This window comes from Vigna umbellata, chromosome 10 (assembly GCF_029865625.1).
Source record: "Vigna umbellata cultivar VRB3 chromosome 10, Vumbellata_1.0, whole genome shotgun sequence".
In the NCBI taxonomy this organism is placed as follows: domain Eukaryota; kingdom Viridiplantae; phylum Streptophyta; class Magnoliopsida; order Fabales; family Fabaceae; genus Vigna; species Vigna umbellata.
This window is the reverse complement of record NC_142174.1, coordinates 18,784,888-18,804,599: the sequence shown is the minus strand read 5'-3', so window position 1 is coordinate 18,804,599 and position 19,712 is coordinate 18,784,888. Positions and strand designations below refer to the sequence as shown.

The window sequence follows — 19,712 nt, the reverse complement described above, 5'->3', positions numbered from 1 at the left end:
GTCAACGGATGTCAACATCCGTTTAAAGATTATACGGTTTATATTTTACAGTTTTTTTTATATTAATTTTGAAGATATTTAAAGAATATAATTTATATTTTTTGATATATTATTTTTGAATATACTTTGATGTATTTTAATAATGTACTTTTGAGGGTCTTTATTGTTATTAGTATACACCGCCGAACCGCTGAAGAAGGAAGAAAACGGATATGGAGGAAAAATGGAAGATGAGAAACGAATGTGATGAAAGTGATGGAGTTTGGATGAGAATCTGAGAGGGTTGGGAGGTGGGTGAAAAGGGGTAAAAGGATAGATTTTAGGATTAAAGTAAATAATTAGGATTAAAAAGTAAAAAAGTTAGTTTTGTAATTATAAAAGGTTAGTTTTGTAATTCAAAAAATATGTAACAGAATTGGGAAGGTGGAGGGAGAAAATGTGGTGGTGGAGGAATAACACCCAAGTGACATTAAGCATGAGAAGCCCGTTAAGTACACTATAAAGTTAAAGTTGATAAAAAAATAAAAAAGGTTTAATGAATCCATACATTAATCTTGGGTTAACCACGGTGGTTTAGATGGTTTGGTTAATGGCAGTGAATTAACCGTAGTTTAAGTCAAACTTAAGCATTATACGATACACTATATGCTTAATGGCAGGGAATTAATGTTAATTAATGTTGTCGTCCATTGTTAATTAAAACCCTAAGGTATGGGGACCCATAATAGGTTAGGTGATCACTAATTTGATTGATTATGGTAACTTTCTTCTTCTTTTTTCATAAGAATCGTTTTAAGTTAACCATAAATTCATAATCTACATTCGATCTAAAAGTTTTTAAATAACTTCTATTTCTTCAAATCACATGCTCTGATCTATTGAGTGGTTAATGTTGATTAAGTTTTTATGTTATATTTTTTTATCATTTATGAGCAGTCTTTATTGTTTTTTAAGTTGAGATTTAATTCTAGGTTATTTAATTTGTCACATGGATATCACATTGAAACACAAAGAAATTAACTAATCAAAGTAAACCTTTGATTGCAACTAAAATATTTTAACTAGAAGTTACCCCAAAAAAGTCAAACCAAACACCCCTTTAATATATATAAATAAACTAATTTAATTTTCCTAGATAATTTAATTGAATATATATAAATAAATTCAAGTAGTAAGTACATAAAATATTTTATTACTTTTTTTTAGTTGTCATAAATAATATAATATTGTATTACATTGTATAGTTTATTATAATATATAGCATGTTTTTGTATATGAATGTAGGTAGTAATATTTTGAGAAGAGAAAATAAGCTAAAAAATAATAAAAGAACCACATTCAATTATAATACAAAAGGTAAACTATAAAAACATATATTCTAAAAAAAATATGGCAATTGATTAACATTTGTTCAATCCGATTTTATATTCTATTGTTTTGCTTCTTCTTTTTTGTAAGTTAGAGAATTTTAGAAATGATTTTGAATTAAATATATTTTTAATTCTTTGATTTTATGTAAAAATTAAAATGTATTTTTTTAAAATTGTAATTTAATTTAGTCTTTCAATTTAAAAAAAAGTGTGAATTTAGTGTTTTAAACAGAATTTAATTTAATTTATTTGACGTTTCTAATACATTCTTTTAATTAATTTTAAACAAAAATTTATCAAATTATATAAATAATTTAATTATTATTTTAAAATATTTGAAACTTTAAATAAATTTAATAAAATTTAATTAAAAAGACATATATAAAATTTTAGAAACAAACTAATTTTAATTTTCAAAAATTAAAATCATATTTAACCATTATATTTATAAGAAAAAGTAGATAAAGTAGTAGATCATGGATATATATATATATATATATATATATATAATATATATATGGAATGGAAGTATTATTTTGTTTCGTTATTTTCTTATTTAAACAAACTGCACATTATGAAAATTTATTTGCCTGAATGAGTGATTGTGTTGGAATCGAAAATGAAGAGAAGCAGAGTAGTTGAGAGATTGGATGCTGAGACAGACGATGATGTTGAACTCAAGAGAGAGGGATGAATTAAGGGTTGACCTTTCATTGCCATAATAAGAGACTGAAATTGGAAGATGCAAATCTGAGTCTCTCTGTGATTTGTTCTTTCCATTGATGGCGTGTGAGGAAGTGCTTCATTCGAGGCCTCTGTTCCTCACGATCTACACCGTTGTCATAATTGGCATCGTTTTTTCCTCACTCTACGTCTTCTCCGCCATTCGCTATCCCTCCACCAACCCCTCTTCTTGGTCGCTTTCAAGTATCTTCACTTAACTCTACCCTTTTTCACACTCTCTCATTCATACTCATTTTCTCCTCAAATTCACACCTTTTTTCTTACTTCCTGTCAACGTCACATATCCTTTTGTCACTTTTAAATGTGTTGTCAATCTTCCTTAGTTGGAGATACAGAATGTTTGAGTAATTAACATTGGTTCCACTTTTGTGTCCTTTAATGCACTGTTATTTGTTAAGGGGTCCTTTTGTATGACACTTTCCAATACATTGAGCTTCTTTTGTGTTTTCCTTTTTGACCCTTTATCTGTTTCATATCTGGGTGTGATTCAAATTGAAACCTTGAACTCTGCATGTTTTTCAGATGAGGATTTTCATCTTACAGAACAGACGCTCAACGGTTCTCGGTTAGCAACCGGACATGCTGTGCCTTCTGTTCCTCCGGAGGCACGAAATGTGAGGACAAGACCTATTTTGGATGTTCCTCCACGCAATAAAGAGATGCCACCTTTTGAGGCTTTCAGATTGACCAAAGAATTGATTCAGAAAAGGGTGAAAGATAACATTATAATAGTTACCTTTGGTAACTATGCCTTCATGGACTTTATTTTGACCTGGGTTCAACAGTTGAATGATCTGGAAGTTTCTAATTATCTTGTGGGTGAGTGTTTCAATTTAAAGCTTCTAACTTTCACTATCACGTGTTTTCTTATCGCCCTTGATAGAGATGCGTATCCGGCCGGCATTGTGTACGGTTGATCATAGTTTGTAAAAAAGGATTTGAAACTTACCTTTTAGGTGCAATGGACACCAAGTTGTTGGAGGCGCTTTATTGGAAAGGGATACCTGTTTTTGACATGGGCAGCCATATGAGTACAGAAGATGTTGGCTGGGGGTCTCCGACATTTCATAAAATGGGGAGAGAAAAAGTTATTCTGATCAACTTGATCTTGCCTCTCGGCTACGAGCTGTTGATGTGTGACACTGACATGGTTTGGTTGAAGGTGCTTTTCTCCATTTCTCAATACATGTTTGGTTTTAACTTTTAAGGGTGATTCATATGCTAGCTGTGTTTATTATGAATCATCCAAATTTTATTAGTAGCTGCAAAATGTCTACTATTACAGCATTTCATCTTTTTATTTAATTATTTTATCAATGTATTATTAGTTTCTTTTCCAGCTTGTTAATTCCTCTGTTCATATCCGGTGTCCTTTCTTTATCTTGTTCACACTTCTTTGGGTGCAACTATTGTGGGACTTCTTATCTGTTATATTCAATATACATAATCATCTTTTAAGGAAATCGCCTACCACATTATGTAATTGTTCGTCTGAGATATATTTCATTCTTAAAACTTATATGTAATTATGTGATCATGGAGCAGAACCCACTTCCATATCTAGCTCGTTATCCTGGAGCAGATGTTTTAACATCCAGTGATCAAGTTGTTCCAACAGTGGTTGATGATAGTCTGGAAATTTGGCAAGAAGGTGAATATTTTTGGTACAGTATAGTGAGCAGAACTTACTTCTTTGATTTTTACTGTTCCCATATTGGTTTCTGGTACTAGTTCTTCACTTCCGACAATTTTGAGTTATATTGAACTATATCTGCAAGTGAAAATCAAATAACATATACGGTTTGAAAATGTGTCTTATATGAATGATGGAGAACCTTTTTTACAAATTCCATATCTTGTCATTAGAAGCCCACAAAAAACACTATCCAATATGCAAACTACGTCTAAGACTCCAAAACTTTTATTATATTATGTCTTGTCTCTATTTAGGAACAACAGACAATCTTATTGAAGTTATTGCACATTCTTTGGCATATCAAATTAAAAATACCACACACTGAAGTTGTTTTCTACCTGATTTTTGCTTTGAATCTCAAGCTCTTTTTCACTTATTTAACCTCTCGGTCCCTCATTCTATCACATTTATTATCACACTTTATTAGCTTTAATGGAACAGATACTATATCCATGATTTTTGTCTATCACCTTGTGTAGTCGGTGCTGCTTACAACATAGGAATTTTCCATTGGAGACCTACCGAGTCTGCAAACAAATTAGCGAAGGAATGGAAAGAACTGCTCCTAGCTGATGACAAGATATGGGATCAGAATGGTTTCAATGATCTTGTTCACAGGCAGTTAGGACCGTCAGTTGATGAGGACAGCGGACTTGTTTATGCTTATGATGGAATTCTAAAGCTAGGAATTTTGCCTTCAAGCATCTTTTGTAGTGGACATACATATTTTGTCCAGGTAGGATCAAATTTTATTTTCATATTCCTTCTTTTCGAATTATATATGTTATATACTTTATGTTTTCTTTTACGTATTTAACTGTCTGAGTGAACCTTAGAGAAACAAACTGTGTCAGTTGTTCCTAAGAATGTACTTGCATTCATGATTGTAGGCTATGTACCAGCAACTCAGATTGGAACCATATGCAGTGCATACAACATTTCAATATGCAGGCACTGAAGGAAAGCGCCACCGACTTCGTGAAGCCATGCTTTTCCGTGACCCACCAGAATACTATAATCCTTCTGGTAATTAGTTATTTCTCCCTCAATTTTAGCTAGCATATATTTGCTTTGCATTCTTGCTGAAAACCCATAATTGGTACTTAATGTTTCAATGCATTATTTTCATTATCTGCATGTGGTTGATATATTGATTCCCCCATGAGTAACCTTTGCAGGGGGGTTCTTGTCATTCAAGCCATCTATTCCAAAAAGCTTGTTGCTAAGTGGGAACCATACCATCGAATCACATTTTACACTTGTTAATTACCAAGTATGCATGTATCGACCTGATCCTTTTCACTTATGCAATTTCAATGGAAATTGTGATGTTGCATCTCCTCATTTATGTTACATGAATTTGTCCAGATAAAACAGATCAGAACAGCGCTTGCTATTGCTTCCCTTTTGAACAGAACACTGGTGAGTAGTGAGAACTATTTTCTGGTATCATAAAATGCTTATATATATATATATATATATATATATATATAATCTTGATATTCTTGATAATATATGATATGCTCCTTATTTTATAATTATAATACTCCCCTCAAGATGGAGCATATAAGTTGTATGTACTCATCTTGATGATAATATAATTGCTCCTTGGTTCTCTTAGAGACTTGGTGATGTGTAATTAATCATATAAGGTTTATATGGGAACTTTCTTTAAATTTAAGCCCTTTAATAAGTTGCTTTAGCCATATGAGCTCACAAGTGACTAATGTTATTGCCATGTGGTTTGTTTCTGCACTTGATCTTGTCAAAACATTTTATTTCTTACTTTTCTACAATATTAAATTACCTCCAACAAGAACATAATATCTTGAAAGTGGAGCTTGGTGACCCTTTGCAATAAACATCAAAATATCCAACAATTTGAGTATTTCCCTTATCTTTGCAATTGAGGCCTTTGACAGGAGCATTCCCAATATAATTTAGGATCCATAGAAGTGCAACCCTAATGTAGTCCTTCTGAAGGACAGTAATGTTATGGTGACATTTAGATCTTTAAGGGATTAATTTGGTGGCATTAGATTTTTGAGAGACTAATTTTGTCATGAAGGACTGATGTGCTGATGCTTATGACTTTAGAGCCAATTTTAGTATTTTCTCTAAAAATCATTTAGGACAGTAGTAATATCTTCTACTTCCTGATTCCTTCATGCTTTTCTGTCCTCTGTCTTATTGATGTAATGTAATTAATTTCTTATTAGTCAATTTAATTAAAAGAACTAGCATATTTTCACACCCGAGTTCTTCACCCTCCCGCTAATATCTCCTTTTAATAATTAAGATTCCATTAATAGATGCCTAAAGGTTATTGGTGTAAACAAAGGGTGTGTGGGGTTGACTTTCTCATGCTTAAGCTCTTAAGCAGTCCTATCATCCAAAATAAAAAATTGTAATAATTCTTTTATTACATAACATGTTGCCTTGGTTGATATATGTGGTCAACTTTTATTCCTAGAGCATTTGATACAGCTGGTGTGGGGTTTCTTAATGATTATGATTAAAGATTTCTTTTTGCAGTGTATTTTCATTTCAGAAAGAATATAATTTGATCTTAAGTGGGTTCTTTATGTGTATATGTTTAGGTTGTGCCTCCATTATGGTGCAGGGTTGATAGGCTATGGTTTCCCCATCCTGGTGTTTTGGAGGGGTCTATGACTAGACAACCTTTTCTCTGTCCACTGGATCATGTATTTGAGGTATTTCCAGTTTGATCAAGTTGCTCCTAAATTATTATTGTCGTTGTTCACTTATCTTTATATTGTCCGGGTTTATGAATAACAGCCTTAGAAATTTTGTTCACAAGTACACAGGGTTTGTTTGGACAAACTTCCACATAAGGATTTCTGGAAGAGAAAAGAAAAAATAGAATGAGTTTCTTCATAACTTAAAATTAGCTTATGAATGTTAAAAAATAAAAATTTAGAAAAACTAAATGAGTGAACTTCTAGAATTGGCTTATTATAGAAAAGTTTGCCCAAACAGACCTCCGCAAGAAAGCTTTTCGAAATTGATGTTTTACATATTTGCATGAACTAGGCACGATGGTAGTATTTGCTTTAGATGTCAAAAACTGAGAATGTGAATCAAGGAATAATGTTCTTGATATCGGGGACATTGGGTATCAGAAAGACATCAAAGCCATATGTAATATCTGTTTCTCACGGATAGCTTGCTTCGAAGAAAGGGAGAGAAAACAAATCCTTTGAATATTAAAATGGAGGAAAAAGTGGGAGGGAATGGTCTTTGTCCCTGCGATTTCTCTTCCATTCTTCTTCAAACTTCTGAACCAAGAAAGGATTTTTTCACCAAAATTCCTCCCTTTCCCTTCCTGTTCCTCCAATCAAATTGAATGTGAATCTTTTGGATTTCAATTTGTCGGATGACAAGAGAAGAATAAGTTCATATATGTAAATAAAAGGATTTTGTTATAATTGTAGGCATTAGAGTAGTGATGAAGAAATATGGGACAAACATGGGAAAATCTAAGAGTCAATGACAGAAGTTACGACAAAAAAAGTATTTTAATGGTATTATTTGTTTTTAATTACTTTAAAAAATAAAATGTAACTTTTCACGATTGGAAAACCATATGCCAACATGCTTCTAATAGCAGCTACGTATAAAATCACTATTAAATTTGAAAACCTGCTTCCATAGAATTGGTCAGATACTTAAACATTACTATACTAAGCACTTTTCACTGAGTAAAGGCTACTTATCTCTCTCAAACCAAGTTGGTAGTCGTCCCCTAAACATTATTGAGATTTCAATTTTTTCTTGGAAACCTCGTTGGTTAAAGCAATTAATTTTTGGCTGCTTCAATAATTTATTAGTTCTACCAGTGGAGAAACTGTGCTAATTATTTTGTAACAAATATCAGTTACTGCTATTTGACAAGGCCTACCCTTTGATGTAATTGTGGATCATATATGCCATTATAATTTAAAAGAAGCTCAAGGGAACTGGAGTCAGCTTGAAGAGTGGAAATGATATTTCATTTTGACTACATTGCTCACCACTTCTAGTCCATAATCTACATGATTAGTTGTATTTTAAGAAAGCTTGTATAATTATTTTAATCATTCGATTCTTATTAAACATGGTGTCCCTTCGATGCTTTAAACTAACTGATAAATTCTATGCTTTATTTTATTTTATTAATTTTTTGTATGGTTTAAAATTTTTTGGCTTTCACTAATTCAGATCTCCATGTTTTCATGAATTAGATGTAGTCCTTAAGTAGGATATAGAGAGAAGAACTCTGCAGAGTAATACTAAATAATATACACCCTTTGTAATTATCTGTGCACGAGTTTACAACATTTAATGTAATCTCTTGCCTCTTCTATATACATAATCAAACATTTTCTCTCACTGTCGTGTGCTCTGCTGTGAAAATGTACTCTGTTGCAGGTAAATGTCATGTTGAAACAACTTCCAGAGGAAGAGTTCGGCCCCGGAATAGATATTAGAGAGTACTCGTTACTTGACAACCCCTCCCTCCCCTCAGAGGTGAATTACATGTCATTTTCATTTGAAATTGTGATTTTTCCTTTCTTCTTGTATGTTACTCGGGAAACTTATGCGGGGTTTCTTGAATTCAGGTGAAGAATTCATGGCTTGATGTTCAGCTCTGTAAGGAAGGAGCTCAAGATTGTTTTGCATCAAATAATACCTACTATTGGGGGAGTACTCAAATTTCCAAGGCATAGCGATGAAGAAACGGTACTTAAAATTTTTTCCATTTAAGGGTTGTTTTATGTACTTCAAAGTCAACCCTATAAGCAAAGTACATATTCGTGTGCCGGATCTTTTTTCGTTATACCAAGTATAAACTTAAATTAAGGATAAGCAGCTGATTCGGAATGCTCACTTGGAGTATGGTGTGAGAAATTTTAGTTATGTCTGCAGTGTGAAAATTAAATCTGAATCTCAAAATAAGTAATTTTGGTGTCCAACTTGTAATTGTGCTGGAATGTTTACCAATCACTGAAACATATAACTCAATTTTCTTCCTTCAAAAGTAATTCCTGCGTAATATCTTCAAGTGAAGACTTTCTCTTCTGTAGGCAGCTTTCTACCCTTTTTTTCCTGGAATAAGAAAAACATTGTTCTAAGAATTGCATGATAGGAGGACCTTTTCATGTAGGTAGAGACCGCCCATACCACAGCCTCATGCCATCAAAATTGAGCCCTTAGGTTTATCAAATACTTTTTTTTTCATTTTCTGGTCCTGGAAATATATTTTTGGCTTTGCACAATTTTCAGGTTATATATAAAAAACGTTGATCCCGGTTGTTTTTATTTTGATTTTGCAGTACATGAAAGTATTTTCATCATTCAAGGACGTAAAAGTCATCCAGTTCTCTTCAATGCAAGACGCTTTCACAGGTTTTAGCGACAAGGCAAGGACTACTTTACTCATTTCTTTTGAAGTTTTTTTGTATTTATGACAAAAATAAATGCAAAGACATTCATGATTATCATGTCCTGAGCCATCCATACTTTTATCAGGAAAGGGAGGACAAATTTAGAAACCGTGTTAAACGGTATTTGGGTATATGGTGCTGCGTGTTTGATCACACTCCTGGCCACATTTATTACGATATGTACTGGGATGAGAAGCCTGAATGGAAGCCTCTCCCTCCTCAAACTTCTGCAGATGATCATCCACCATGGTGAGGTCAACTTCAGGTTTATGTTTGTTTCAACACTAAGGACAGGAGATACAAGGAAGAGATTTCATTAAAAGGTGATTTGGTTTCCAACTGATTGCCAAGACCAAGGTTACTCACAGAAGTTCGGAATCTGTGTCCACATTGATGATGCTAGTTGTTAGAGAGATGAGAAAATGTCATTCTTGTGTAACAGTGGAAGAGCATGCTTCGTACCAAGTTTCCAACATTGCAGTTTTTCAGCCCTGATGTCTCTGTTGACATTGAATTGCTGTAATTATTAAAACAGGAACAACTGAATGCACCACCCCTTTTCAAATTTTGGTCACTATTTAGCATTATCTGTTGGGAATAACATTCCTAGAACTCCCTAATTGAAAAATATTTTATTAAAGAACAAAAGTCAGTTAAAAGCACAAGTATTTGATGCAAAAGATACTGATGAACTACTACTGTTAATCAAACCAGTTTCGCCTCTAGCATCACGTGACTAGACCAAGACAACTAAATCTTTAATACAAAAAATAGAGTTTGGCAACGGAAAAACACTGCTACAGTATGTTCTATGAATGGAAGAGTTACTACGTAGGAGCTATTTATTGTTATGCATGGCCTTTGGAAATTGCTAAGCTCTCAAATTCACGTTCTTCAGCGCAAGACGGGATTTTTTATACCTGCAATCAATAATGAAGTCAAGATGAAATTCTGGGTGGTCCACGAATTGACGTTGAAGTATATAACAAAATGGGCTAATGGAAAATTAGCCTTGGACCTGGAATATCACAATCATTCCATTCAATTTCTTCGCAGAACCACCAAACTGGGAACTTCAGCATTGTTAAACGACGACACAGGGTCCCCGTATTCTCATGTTAATGTCATTGTTTTCTCAGTGTCATTCAGCTGTTTGAGGAAATGCTACACAGAACTCTACGTGCGAGTGATATTCATTTTCAGCTTGTTGATTATATCAAACTGTCCCTCAGAAAGCCAAAAATTGTGAGTGCCACTGCTGCCCATTGTGCAGCATTAAAGTTAGGCGCTCTAGCTCACCCCCCAAACTCGACATCTCTACTCACTGTTTATTCTAGGGCTGGAGATTTTGCCTCTTCAAAGAGTTTGTTTGATGAGATTCCCAACAGAGATGTGATTGCTTGGAATGCTATTGTTGCAGCATCTCTTGAAAATAAGTGCTATAGAACAGCAATGGACTTCTTAGAGAAAATGATCAAGGCCGAAACTGGGTTTGATTCCACTACTCTATTGCTTATGGTGTCAGCTTCTTCACTGATAAAAAGCTTTGACCTAGGACGGGTAATTCACTGTGTGAGTATAAAATCTGGGATGCTAAAGCATATCGGTTTAGGTAATGCTCTTATTGACATGTATGCTAAGTGTGGTGATCTAAGCTCTTCCGAGGGTGTATACGAAGAGATGGAAGGTAAAGATATTATTTCGTGGAATTCGATAATGAGAGGCAGTATTTACAATGGTGATCCAGTGAATGCATTGTATTACTTCAAAAGGGTGAGTTTTTCTGAAGAAACAGTAGACAGTGTCAGTCTATCTTGTGCCATTTCAGCATCTTCAAGTTTGGGAGAGCTGGCTCTTGGCCAGTCCATTCACGGGCTGGGAATCAAGCTAGGTTACAAGGACAGCTCGTACGTTTCAGTTGCCAACTCTCTCATTTCATTATATTCACAATGTGAAGACATCAAAGCTGCTGAAACAGTGTTCAGAGAAATAGCACTCAAAGATACTGTTTCCTGGAATGCAATGATGGAAGGATTTGCATCAAATGGAAAATTTAATGAAGTATTTGATCTTCTGGTTGAAATGCAAATAGTAGGGTCGTTCCCACCTGATGTGGTGACATTAACTACTATACTTCCACTTTGTGCGGAACTGATGCTCTACAGAGAAGGAAGAACCATCCATGGATTTGCAATTAGAAGACAGATGATGGTATCTCATCATGTTATGTTACTGAACAGCCTGATAGACATGTATTCAAAGTGCAACCTGGTGGAGAAAGCTGAGCTCTTGTTCAATTCTACCACAGAGAAGGACTCGGTCTCATGGAATATAATGATATCTTGCTATTCCCATAACAAGTATTCTGATGAAGCTCAAAAATTGTTCAGAGAGATGCTACGTTGTGGCCTAAACTGCAGCTCCTCGACCCTTTTTGCTATTTTTTCTTCTTGCGACTCCCTTAACAGTCTCCATTTTGGAAAATCAGTTCACTGCTGGCAGGTGAAATCTGGATTTTTGAACCACATTCTTTTAATAAATTCTCTCATGCATATGTATATCAATTGTGGATACTTAGCTGCCAGTTTTTCAATTTTGTATGAGAATTCTGCATTAGCAGATATAGCTTCATGGAACACACTAATCGTGGGTTGTGTGCGATGCGACCATATCAGAGAGGCTCTAGATATTTTCAAATTGATGAGACAGGAACCTCCTTTCAACTATGACTCCATAACCCTTGTAAATATCTTGTCTGCCTGTGCAAACCTAGAACTATCAAGCCAAGGAAAGTCTCTGCATGGCCTTGCACTTAAGACTCCTTTGGGATCAGATACTCGGGTTCAGAACTCATTAATTACTATGTATGGCAGGTGCAGAGACATCAACAGTGCCAAAGTAGTGTTCAAATTCTGTTCCATTCCCAATCTTTGTTCATGGAATTGCATAATCTCAGCTTTATCTCATAATGGAGAAAGTAGAGAAGCATTGGAACTATTTCGCCATATTCAGTTTGAACCAAATGAGATCACCATTGTTAGTTTTCTCTCTGCTTGCACACAAATCGGTGTCCTAAGACATGGAAAACAGGCTCATGCCCATGTGTTCAGGACTGGCATTGGAGATAATTCCTTCATATCAGCAGCTCTTATAGATTTCTACAGCAACTGTGGAAGATTGGACAGTGCCCTACACGTATTCAGACATGCAAAGGAGAAGTCAGAATCAACTTGGAATTCGACGATTTCTGCATATGGATATCATGGAAAGGGTGAGAAGGCAGTCAAACTCTTCAATGAAATGTGTGAGTCAGGAGAAAGGGTGAGCAAAAGCACTTTTGTCAGCCTTTTATCTGCATGCAGGCATTCAGGACTTGTGAAGCAAGGCATTTGGTATTATGAGTGTATGTTGGAGAAATATGGAGTACAACCTGAGACTGAGCATCAAGTATATGTGGTTGACATGCTTGGGAGATCAGGTAGACTGGATGAGGCTTACGAGTTTGCTAAAGGGTGTGACAGCTCAGGTGTTTGGGGAACTCTCCTAAGTGCATGCAACTATCATGGAGAACTCAAGTTGGGAAAACTAGTTGCTCAACATCTCTTTCAATTGGAACCTCACAATGTTGGATATTATATATCATTGTCAAATATGTATGTAGCTGCAGGAAGCTGGAAAGATGCTACTGACTTGAGACAATCAATCCAGGATTTAGGTTTAAGAAAAACAGCAGGTTATAGTCTTATTGATTTTGATTTCTGATAAAAGGAGATTCACTTCGAGGTCAACAACACCTTGGCATAAATAGCAATATTTACAGATGGACACTATTACTTTCAAGCCAAATATATTTTTACACCCACTTTATATTCCCTATTTTCTCATTCAAAATTTCACTTTTCTAATGACTAAAATACTCCTACAAGTGGATTATCAAGTGGTGCATTGGATCAAAAAAATATTTTCCTTTACAGATTGCAAATGCTTGCAACGAGAATTAAACTAGTAGTGAAATAAACCATGGTAGTCGATGATTTAATTAGTTGATAACCAATAAGTTACTCTTAGTTAATAAATTATTTTTTAGTCGATAAAATTTCTAAATTCTAAATTTATTTATTTAATTAAAAACATTTTGTAAATTAGTTAACAAATTTTAATATTACCCAACATAAAATAATATATAATTGCATAAAATTTATTGTATGAAAGAAATTTGTATTTTTAAATAAAAATATATTATTATCTAATCATAATTAAAGATATTTTTATAAATAATTAAATTCTTACAAATTTTTTTAATATTTTTATTTATTTTTTAAAGTTACATCGTTTTTTATTTGAACATATCACTATATTTAAAATGTACATATTCACATTTTTATTACATTATAACGTACACACAAACACATAATATATAATGATATAATAAGTACTAATCAAATTTATTTTTCATTTTGCAATAAAATTGAATTCTTCAATTTTTATGACATTATATAAAAAAACATTAGTTTCCAAAATATATAATTTTAATCTTTTTAAAATTTATTAATTAAAAACAAATAAACAAATACTAAGAATAATGCATTAATTATATCTATAAAATTAAAATTAAAATAAATAACAGTAGATAAAAATACCAAAAGATGACATATAATAAGGAAAGGATTATATGATCTATAAACATAACGTACATTTTTTAAAATTCCAAAATAGACTACTAAAGTACATTCAACGTATCTATAAAATTCTTTAATCACTCTAAATTATAATTAAACTAAACTAGTAACAATCTTATTATGTTACCAAATATTCATATTTGATAGGTTTTGTGGTTATTTCTTATTGCAAGTGAATGAAATGAAAAGAAACGAAAATAAGAATAAATGAAATCATTCATAAATTATGAAAAGATTTTTATGTGCTCATTTCAAAATTTCTGCTATATCCCATCATCCGGTAACCACAAAACAGGATGATCCACAAGAAAAAAGTCAGTTGAAACTACCGTTTAATAAAATTGTCGGAAGAAATCACAACGAATATACTTCTATGGTATTTTGTCTAACAGTTGAATCATTAAATCGACAATAATCTCCACTTTTCAAGGGGAAAACAATATTCATCAAGATTAACAACTTTCTCAACGGCAATATATTCCAAACAGGAGATATCTATCTAAATGAAAGTAAACTTCGTTACATACTCAACTGAAATTATGTGCCAAAGTGGCGATAAACCCCATCTGACGTCATGATGTTCCAATCTCGACCAATTAAACCCATGTAATATTCAGATTCACCCACCCAAGTACTAGCAAAACTGGTGATAAGTAACTGCAGTAATATAAGGGTAAATGTACAAATGCACCAACCAACATAAAGCATGTATGCAGGCTCTTCTATTCACTGAGAAAGATGCCATTGGTAAAAATGGCAATCTTATATTTCAAGGCATCAAATTAACTAAATCTGAGATCCCATGAAAAGCTCAAACTGATGCAATGTTGTAATGGTGAAAGAACAACTGCAACATCACAAAATATAGTCAGTTTCCATGTGCCACGTAATGCATTCTAAGAGGAATAAAAATGCACAAGGACGAACCAGCCTGTGAGTATGGAATCAGTCATCAAGGTAATAATAAGACCCAGCAGACTTTTGTTCTCTGTCCTTAGTTGAATCAAGTTTGTTGATCCTTGGGCGAAAATTAGTTGGGTCCCTTCTAAATGTGATATCAAGATGCTGCAGAAATGAAGGATTACATTATATATATTATGCATGTATAAGCAAAAGGCACAACAGATCAAAACGAAAAAAGTATAGGAACCAAGGTATGAAACTCACCGATAAGAAAAGGTTCATCCCAGACAACAATGATTGAGGAGAATTTGCAACACAATCAATTGATGGTTGACCAGCATAAACAATAACTCTGTCTGCGAGATAAGTTGCCATGATGAAATCATGCTCAACGACAAAAGCCGTTTTCTTTGCATGAAGAATAAACCTCTTGATCACTTTGGCAGCATGAATTCGCTGTTCAGAATCTAGATATGCACTTGGCTCATCTATCAGATAGATATCTGCAGGCTGTTATGGTAGGATAGCAACAGATCAGAAACAAGAGGCATGCATGCATCTTAAGGGTGATCAAAGCCCACAACAAAACCAAGTGATACAATTCAAACAATCAGGCCACATAATTAGCATGGATATGTCTACAGGCCACTAAAGTAGAACAGTAAGGCACCAGGAACATTATTTCTATCTAGATTCTGGAGGCATGCAACAAATCCATGCAATCCCACAAAAGTTGACAACAGGATTAGCACCAAACTCATTTTCACCTTATGGAACGACACCAAACTTGACACTAGTTGCCTATAGAAAACAGGAAGTATTCAAAGTATGTATAGAGAAAGAAATATATGAAAAGAGCAACAAGGATTCAGGTGAATAAATAATCTCAAACAGTTATCATGGATGAAGCTTATAATACCTTGCCAAGACAGAGACACAGAGCAACTCGCTGCAACTCTCCTCCAGAAAGATTCACCACTTCTTGGTCCATTAACTGTTCGATAAGAAGTGGCTTCATCACATCTGAAACAAACTGGGGATGAGTATATGCATCACGTATTTTTTGATGTAGCAAGTGCCTAACAGTTGATTGGAACTTCGGACTAATCTTCTGAGGCTTGTACGAAACATTAAATTCAGGCATCTCCACATCAGATCCACCTTCTATGCTGTCAGGTTTCAATAAACCAGCCTGAATAATACCAAAGCAAGGTGAACACCAAAGCAATAAGAATTACTCAGTTTCATTGAGAACGAAGTATGACCAAAAGAATACCAGCATACGAATGAATGTTGTCTTTCCTGTCCCATTCTCACCCAGCATCACAATAATCTGAGAATCAGTAAATTCTCCTTCAACTACACGAAGTTTAAAATTGCCTTGAGTTTTGGTCATTGTTGGGTATTTATATCGAGCATATGTCTGAGCTTCCTCAGCACTTTCCTGTGGAGTCTCAGCAACCTAGACACAGCAAGAGAGCAGGGTGCGTTTGATAAAATTTAAAAACTCAGTACTGAAACATACAGTAATGAAAAATAAGCACTGATTTATAATGTTTAATTTAAAAATATTTACCTTTTAAGGTGTAGAAAATATGAGCATCTAATAATATAAATGATGTGACACTACATGAAGTAATTTTTGCCGAATATATTCAGTGAACTCCCACATACAGAATATTCAGTTTTTCACTAACATTTTTTGCATGTTGAAACAGTCACCACTAAATTTCAGCACCAAATATTTTCATTTACCTCACCAGAATGGTTTAAAATAATAAGCAAATGAGAGAAGGGAGATGCATGAAGCATAATATACCTTGAAGGTTAGCGAATCATCCCGGAACCTCAGATTTTCTGTCGGAACAAAGCCAGCCAAGAAGATGTTAATTCCTTCTCTGACAGAGAAAGGAAGTGTCACCACTCCATATGCACCAGGTTTGCCATATAGACAGCAAATAAAGTCTGATAAGTAGTCCAAGACACTAAGATCGTGCTCTACAACAATTACATAACTGGAAAAAGAGAGAAGCAAACATATTCAAATTTATATTGGAAGTAGTTTGGTGAAGGACATATGATACAGACATTTTTAAGCATGTAATACTAAGAGAAAAGGGCAAAAAACCTATTAGGCCTGAGCAATGATCGAATAACTTGTGCAGCTTTCAGCCTCTGTTTCACATCAAGATAACTGGACGGTTCATCAAACATGTATATCTCAGCATTCTGGATTGCAACAACCGCAATGGCAAACCTTTGGAGCTCACCACCTGAAAGATCCCCAACATTACGATCTATAACTTGATTAAGCTCAAGATCTGCACAAAGCTCCTTCTTCATGTCTCTCTCATCTTTCTGGTCTAGCACCTGGCCCACATTTCCTTGCACAGCTTTTGGAATATGGTCAACATACTGAGGCTTGATGATAGCCTACATAAATCATATACAGATATATTAAAATATAAATACCTGGGCAAATGTGGTCAACATACCAAGATTGGTGATACTATATATATAAAAAAAGAAAAGCCATATTTTAATCATAACACTGTTTTAGTGTGATCTGGAAAAAAAATTCAACTAACTAGATTTTAATGAACAAATATTCAGAAAAATGTATGCACGGCAAAAGTGAGACATCCAGTAAGGACAAGATAAAATTTTCAGAAAGGTTAAAAATTATGTAGGATAACTACAGAGGGATTACAATGCCTTCAGTTCAATCACACGTCTTTATATATTACAAGGCCTTCAAATTTTGTATGACCATAATAAATATGTAGGACAAAACACAAATTATTCCATTCTTGAACATTACATTAATTTCAGGAAGTGAATTTTCAAAGAATAGTAACAATGAATGAATTTCTCACATGAGCATGTATGGAATTAAAACAAGGAAAAGACTAAAAGATCTGAGACACCTGGCGGTTGACTCACTTATAACATTATATTAGACTTCCCCCCTCCATGTCTCCCATTTTTCCTCCAACTACAAACTAGTCAATGTTTAGTCACATCAACTTGGATTGACAATTGACCCATATCCCTATCAATTAGTGGCATTTGATAAGCTAACATGTATATGTGCTCTACCTTAAAATATGCATTTTATGATATGTAGTGAGACACTTTATTTCTTAAAATATGGCATTTTGATGTATCAATCAATGTATGACAAAGAGTCATTCAGTAATTTGGTTAATTAGTATTTAAAACAAACCAAATAGAGCAATAGATATAGCATTAATCAACTTGTGCTCTAACCATTCAGCTTTATACTTGAACTTGATTGTTTACTTTTCTAATGATAATGAACTAATTAACTATTTTGAGATTTATGATATTACCTTTGGATACCTATATATTAATTTTAAATGTTTATAGTTTATTGATCTTCATATATAAATCTATTACTTCTCTTTTATTGTAATACCTACAGTTTTTAAGTGCACTTTTGGGGGAAGGGGGACGGGGGTGTAGTGTATAAATATATGATGTTATTTTCCGTTAAATACATCATGCTTCTCCGACTATCAGGCATCACCATCGGTCAAAATTTTGGGATGGATAGTTGCCTTCCCACACTGCACTCCACCATAAAAAAAGTTGCAATACAATAATAAACTCTCCTAACTTCATTCCCAGACATTATCAATATCCCAACTACGTTCCCAATCCCAAAATCAATTCATCCCTCTCAGTCAAACCAATTATAACAGACTAGTTCCACGGACTAACATCACATAATTGGCAATTGGTCCAGCGAGTAGAATAATGGGAAGAAGAAAACAAATCCAGATCATTAAATCACACTGGTATCAATGAGCACACTATCTAGTCGGTATTAGACTGCCAGAGACTAGACCATTAATACATATTAAACAGGGACGCAGACTTCACCTTCAAATCATCCTCGAGAATACGAGTAAAGTAATTCTGCAATTCAGATCCTCGAAAGTATGTCAAAATTTCCTGCCAGTCAGGGGGATTCTGCCACCAAAAACAAAAATCAACAAGCGCAACCCAAAACCCAAACAGTAAAGCAGTAAAGAAAGGCAAGTTCCGGCTATTACAGTAAATCGACCCAAGTTCGGCTTCAACTTCCCAGCCAAAACTTTAAGGGCAGTGGACTTCCCAATCCCATTCGTCCCGACCAATCCAAGCACCTGTCCGGGCCTTGGAACCGGCAACCTGCCACCACAACACAATACAATACAGTTTATCACAAACAACAAAACCCACAGCCTCAAATTTTTACTACAAAACAATACAATGGACTAACCTATGCAGCTTAAAAGTATTGGGACCGTATCTGTGAGTAGTATCCTTATCCAAGTCCTTTGGCAAGTTGATAATCTGAATAGCTTCAAAAGGACATTTCTACACAAACAAACAACAATCTCATCACATAAAAAAAGTACCACCTGAAAACACAGTAACAGCGTCTCCAACAATACCTTAACACAAATACCGCATCCAATGCACAATTCCTCAGAAATGTAAGCAATCTTCGAAGCTGAAGTAACCTCAATACACAATCTACCTGTAATGACAGCGAGTCCCCCGTAAAGCCGTCCGTATTGAGGAAATGAGGAAAATTAGGGTTTGGCATCGAAAGGGGGAAGAATCAGATCTTACCGGTTCTGACCACTGGACAACTCTTCTTGCACTCCTGGCGACACTTCTTGGGCTTGCACCTGTCGTTGCTAACTATGGCAATACGCGTCAAGCGATCGGCCATGGCGGTGGAAGAGTTGAAGAGGACGAGATTCGTTTACCCTTTCAAAAGGAAAAGAGCAGAGCCGTGACAAAGAAAAGGCGTGTGGTGAGAACGTTTCAGAAAAGCATATAGCATTAGGGTTACCAG

General features: G+C 34.4%; 3 protein-coding genes across 3 annotated transcripts; 2 read left to right on the top strand and 1 right to left on the bottom strand.

Moving 5' to 3' along the window:
- The first annotated feature begins 1,942 nt into the window (after nucleotides 1–1,942).
- On the top strand, nucleotides 1,943–9,822 carry LOC148192087 (arabinosyltransferase XEG113-like). The gene is given in 14 exon segments (XM_088100508.1): nucleotides 1,943–2,297; nucleotides 2,637–2,933; nucleotides 3,071–3,276; nucleotides 3,660–3,765; nucleotides 4,290–4,546; nucleotides 4,701–4,836; nucleotides 4,989–5,083; nucleotides 5,179–5,232; nucleotides 6,411–6,524; nucleotides 8,242–8,340; nucleotides 8,433–8,509; nucleotides 8,511–8,553; nucleotides 9,147–9,233; nucleotides 9,343–9,822. Coding segments are annotated over 14 exon segments (1,884 nt in total). The 5' UTR covers nucleotides 1,943–2,152; the 3' UTR covers nucleotides 9,511–9,822.
- A 275-nt stretch (nucleotides 9,823–10,097) lies between these two features.
- LOC124830707 (Tetratricopeptide repeat (TPR)-like superfamily protein) lies at nucleotides 10,098–13,149 on the top strand. The gene has a single exon (XM_047304504.2). It carries the CDS (start codon nucleotides 10,419–10,421, stop codon nucleotides 13,017–13,019), a length of 2,601 nt encoding a protein of 866 aa, XP_047160460.2. The 5' UTR covers nucleotides 10,098–10,418; the 3' UTR covers nucleotides 13,020–13,149.
- A 1,179-nt stretch (nucleotides 13,150–14,328) lies between these two features.
- On the bottom strand, nucleotides 14,329–19,712 carry ABCE2 (RNAse l inhibitor protein 2). Its single transcript, XM_047304503.2, has 12 exons — nucleotides 19,484–19,712; nucleotides 19,303–19,388; nucleotides 19,128–19,225; nucleotides 18,919–19,036; nucleotides 18,746–18,835; nucleotides 16,968–17,272; nucleotides 16,659–16,854; nucleotides 16,116–16,301; nucleotides 15,759–16,031; nucleotides 15,104–15,349; nucleotides 14,864–15,001; nucleotides 14,329–14,783 (listed from the first exon to the last, which is right to left on the bottom strand). Exons 1-11 carry the CDS (start codon nucleotides 19,584–19,586, stop codon nucleotides 14,882–14,884), a joined length of 1,821 nt encoding a protein of 606 aa, XP_047160459.1. The 5' UTR covers nucleotides 19,587–19,712; the 3' UTR covers nucleotides 14,329–14,783; nucleotides 14,864–14,881.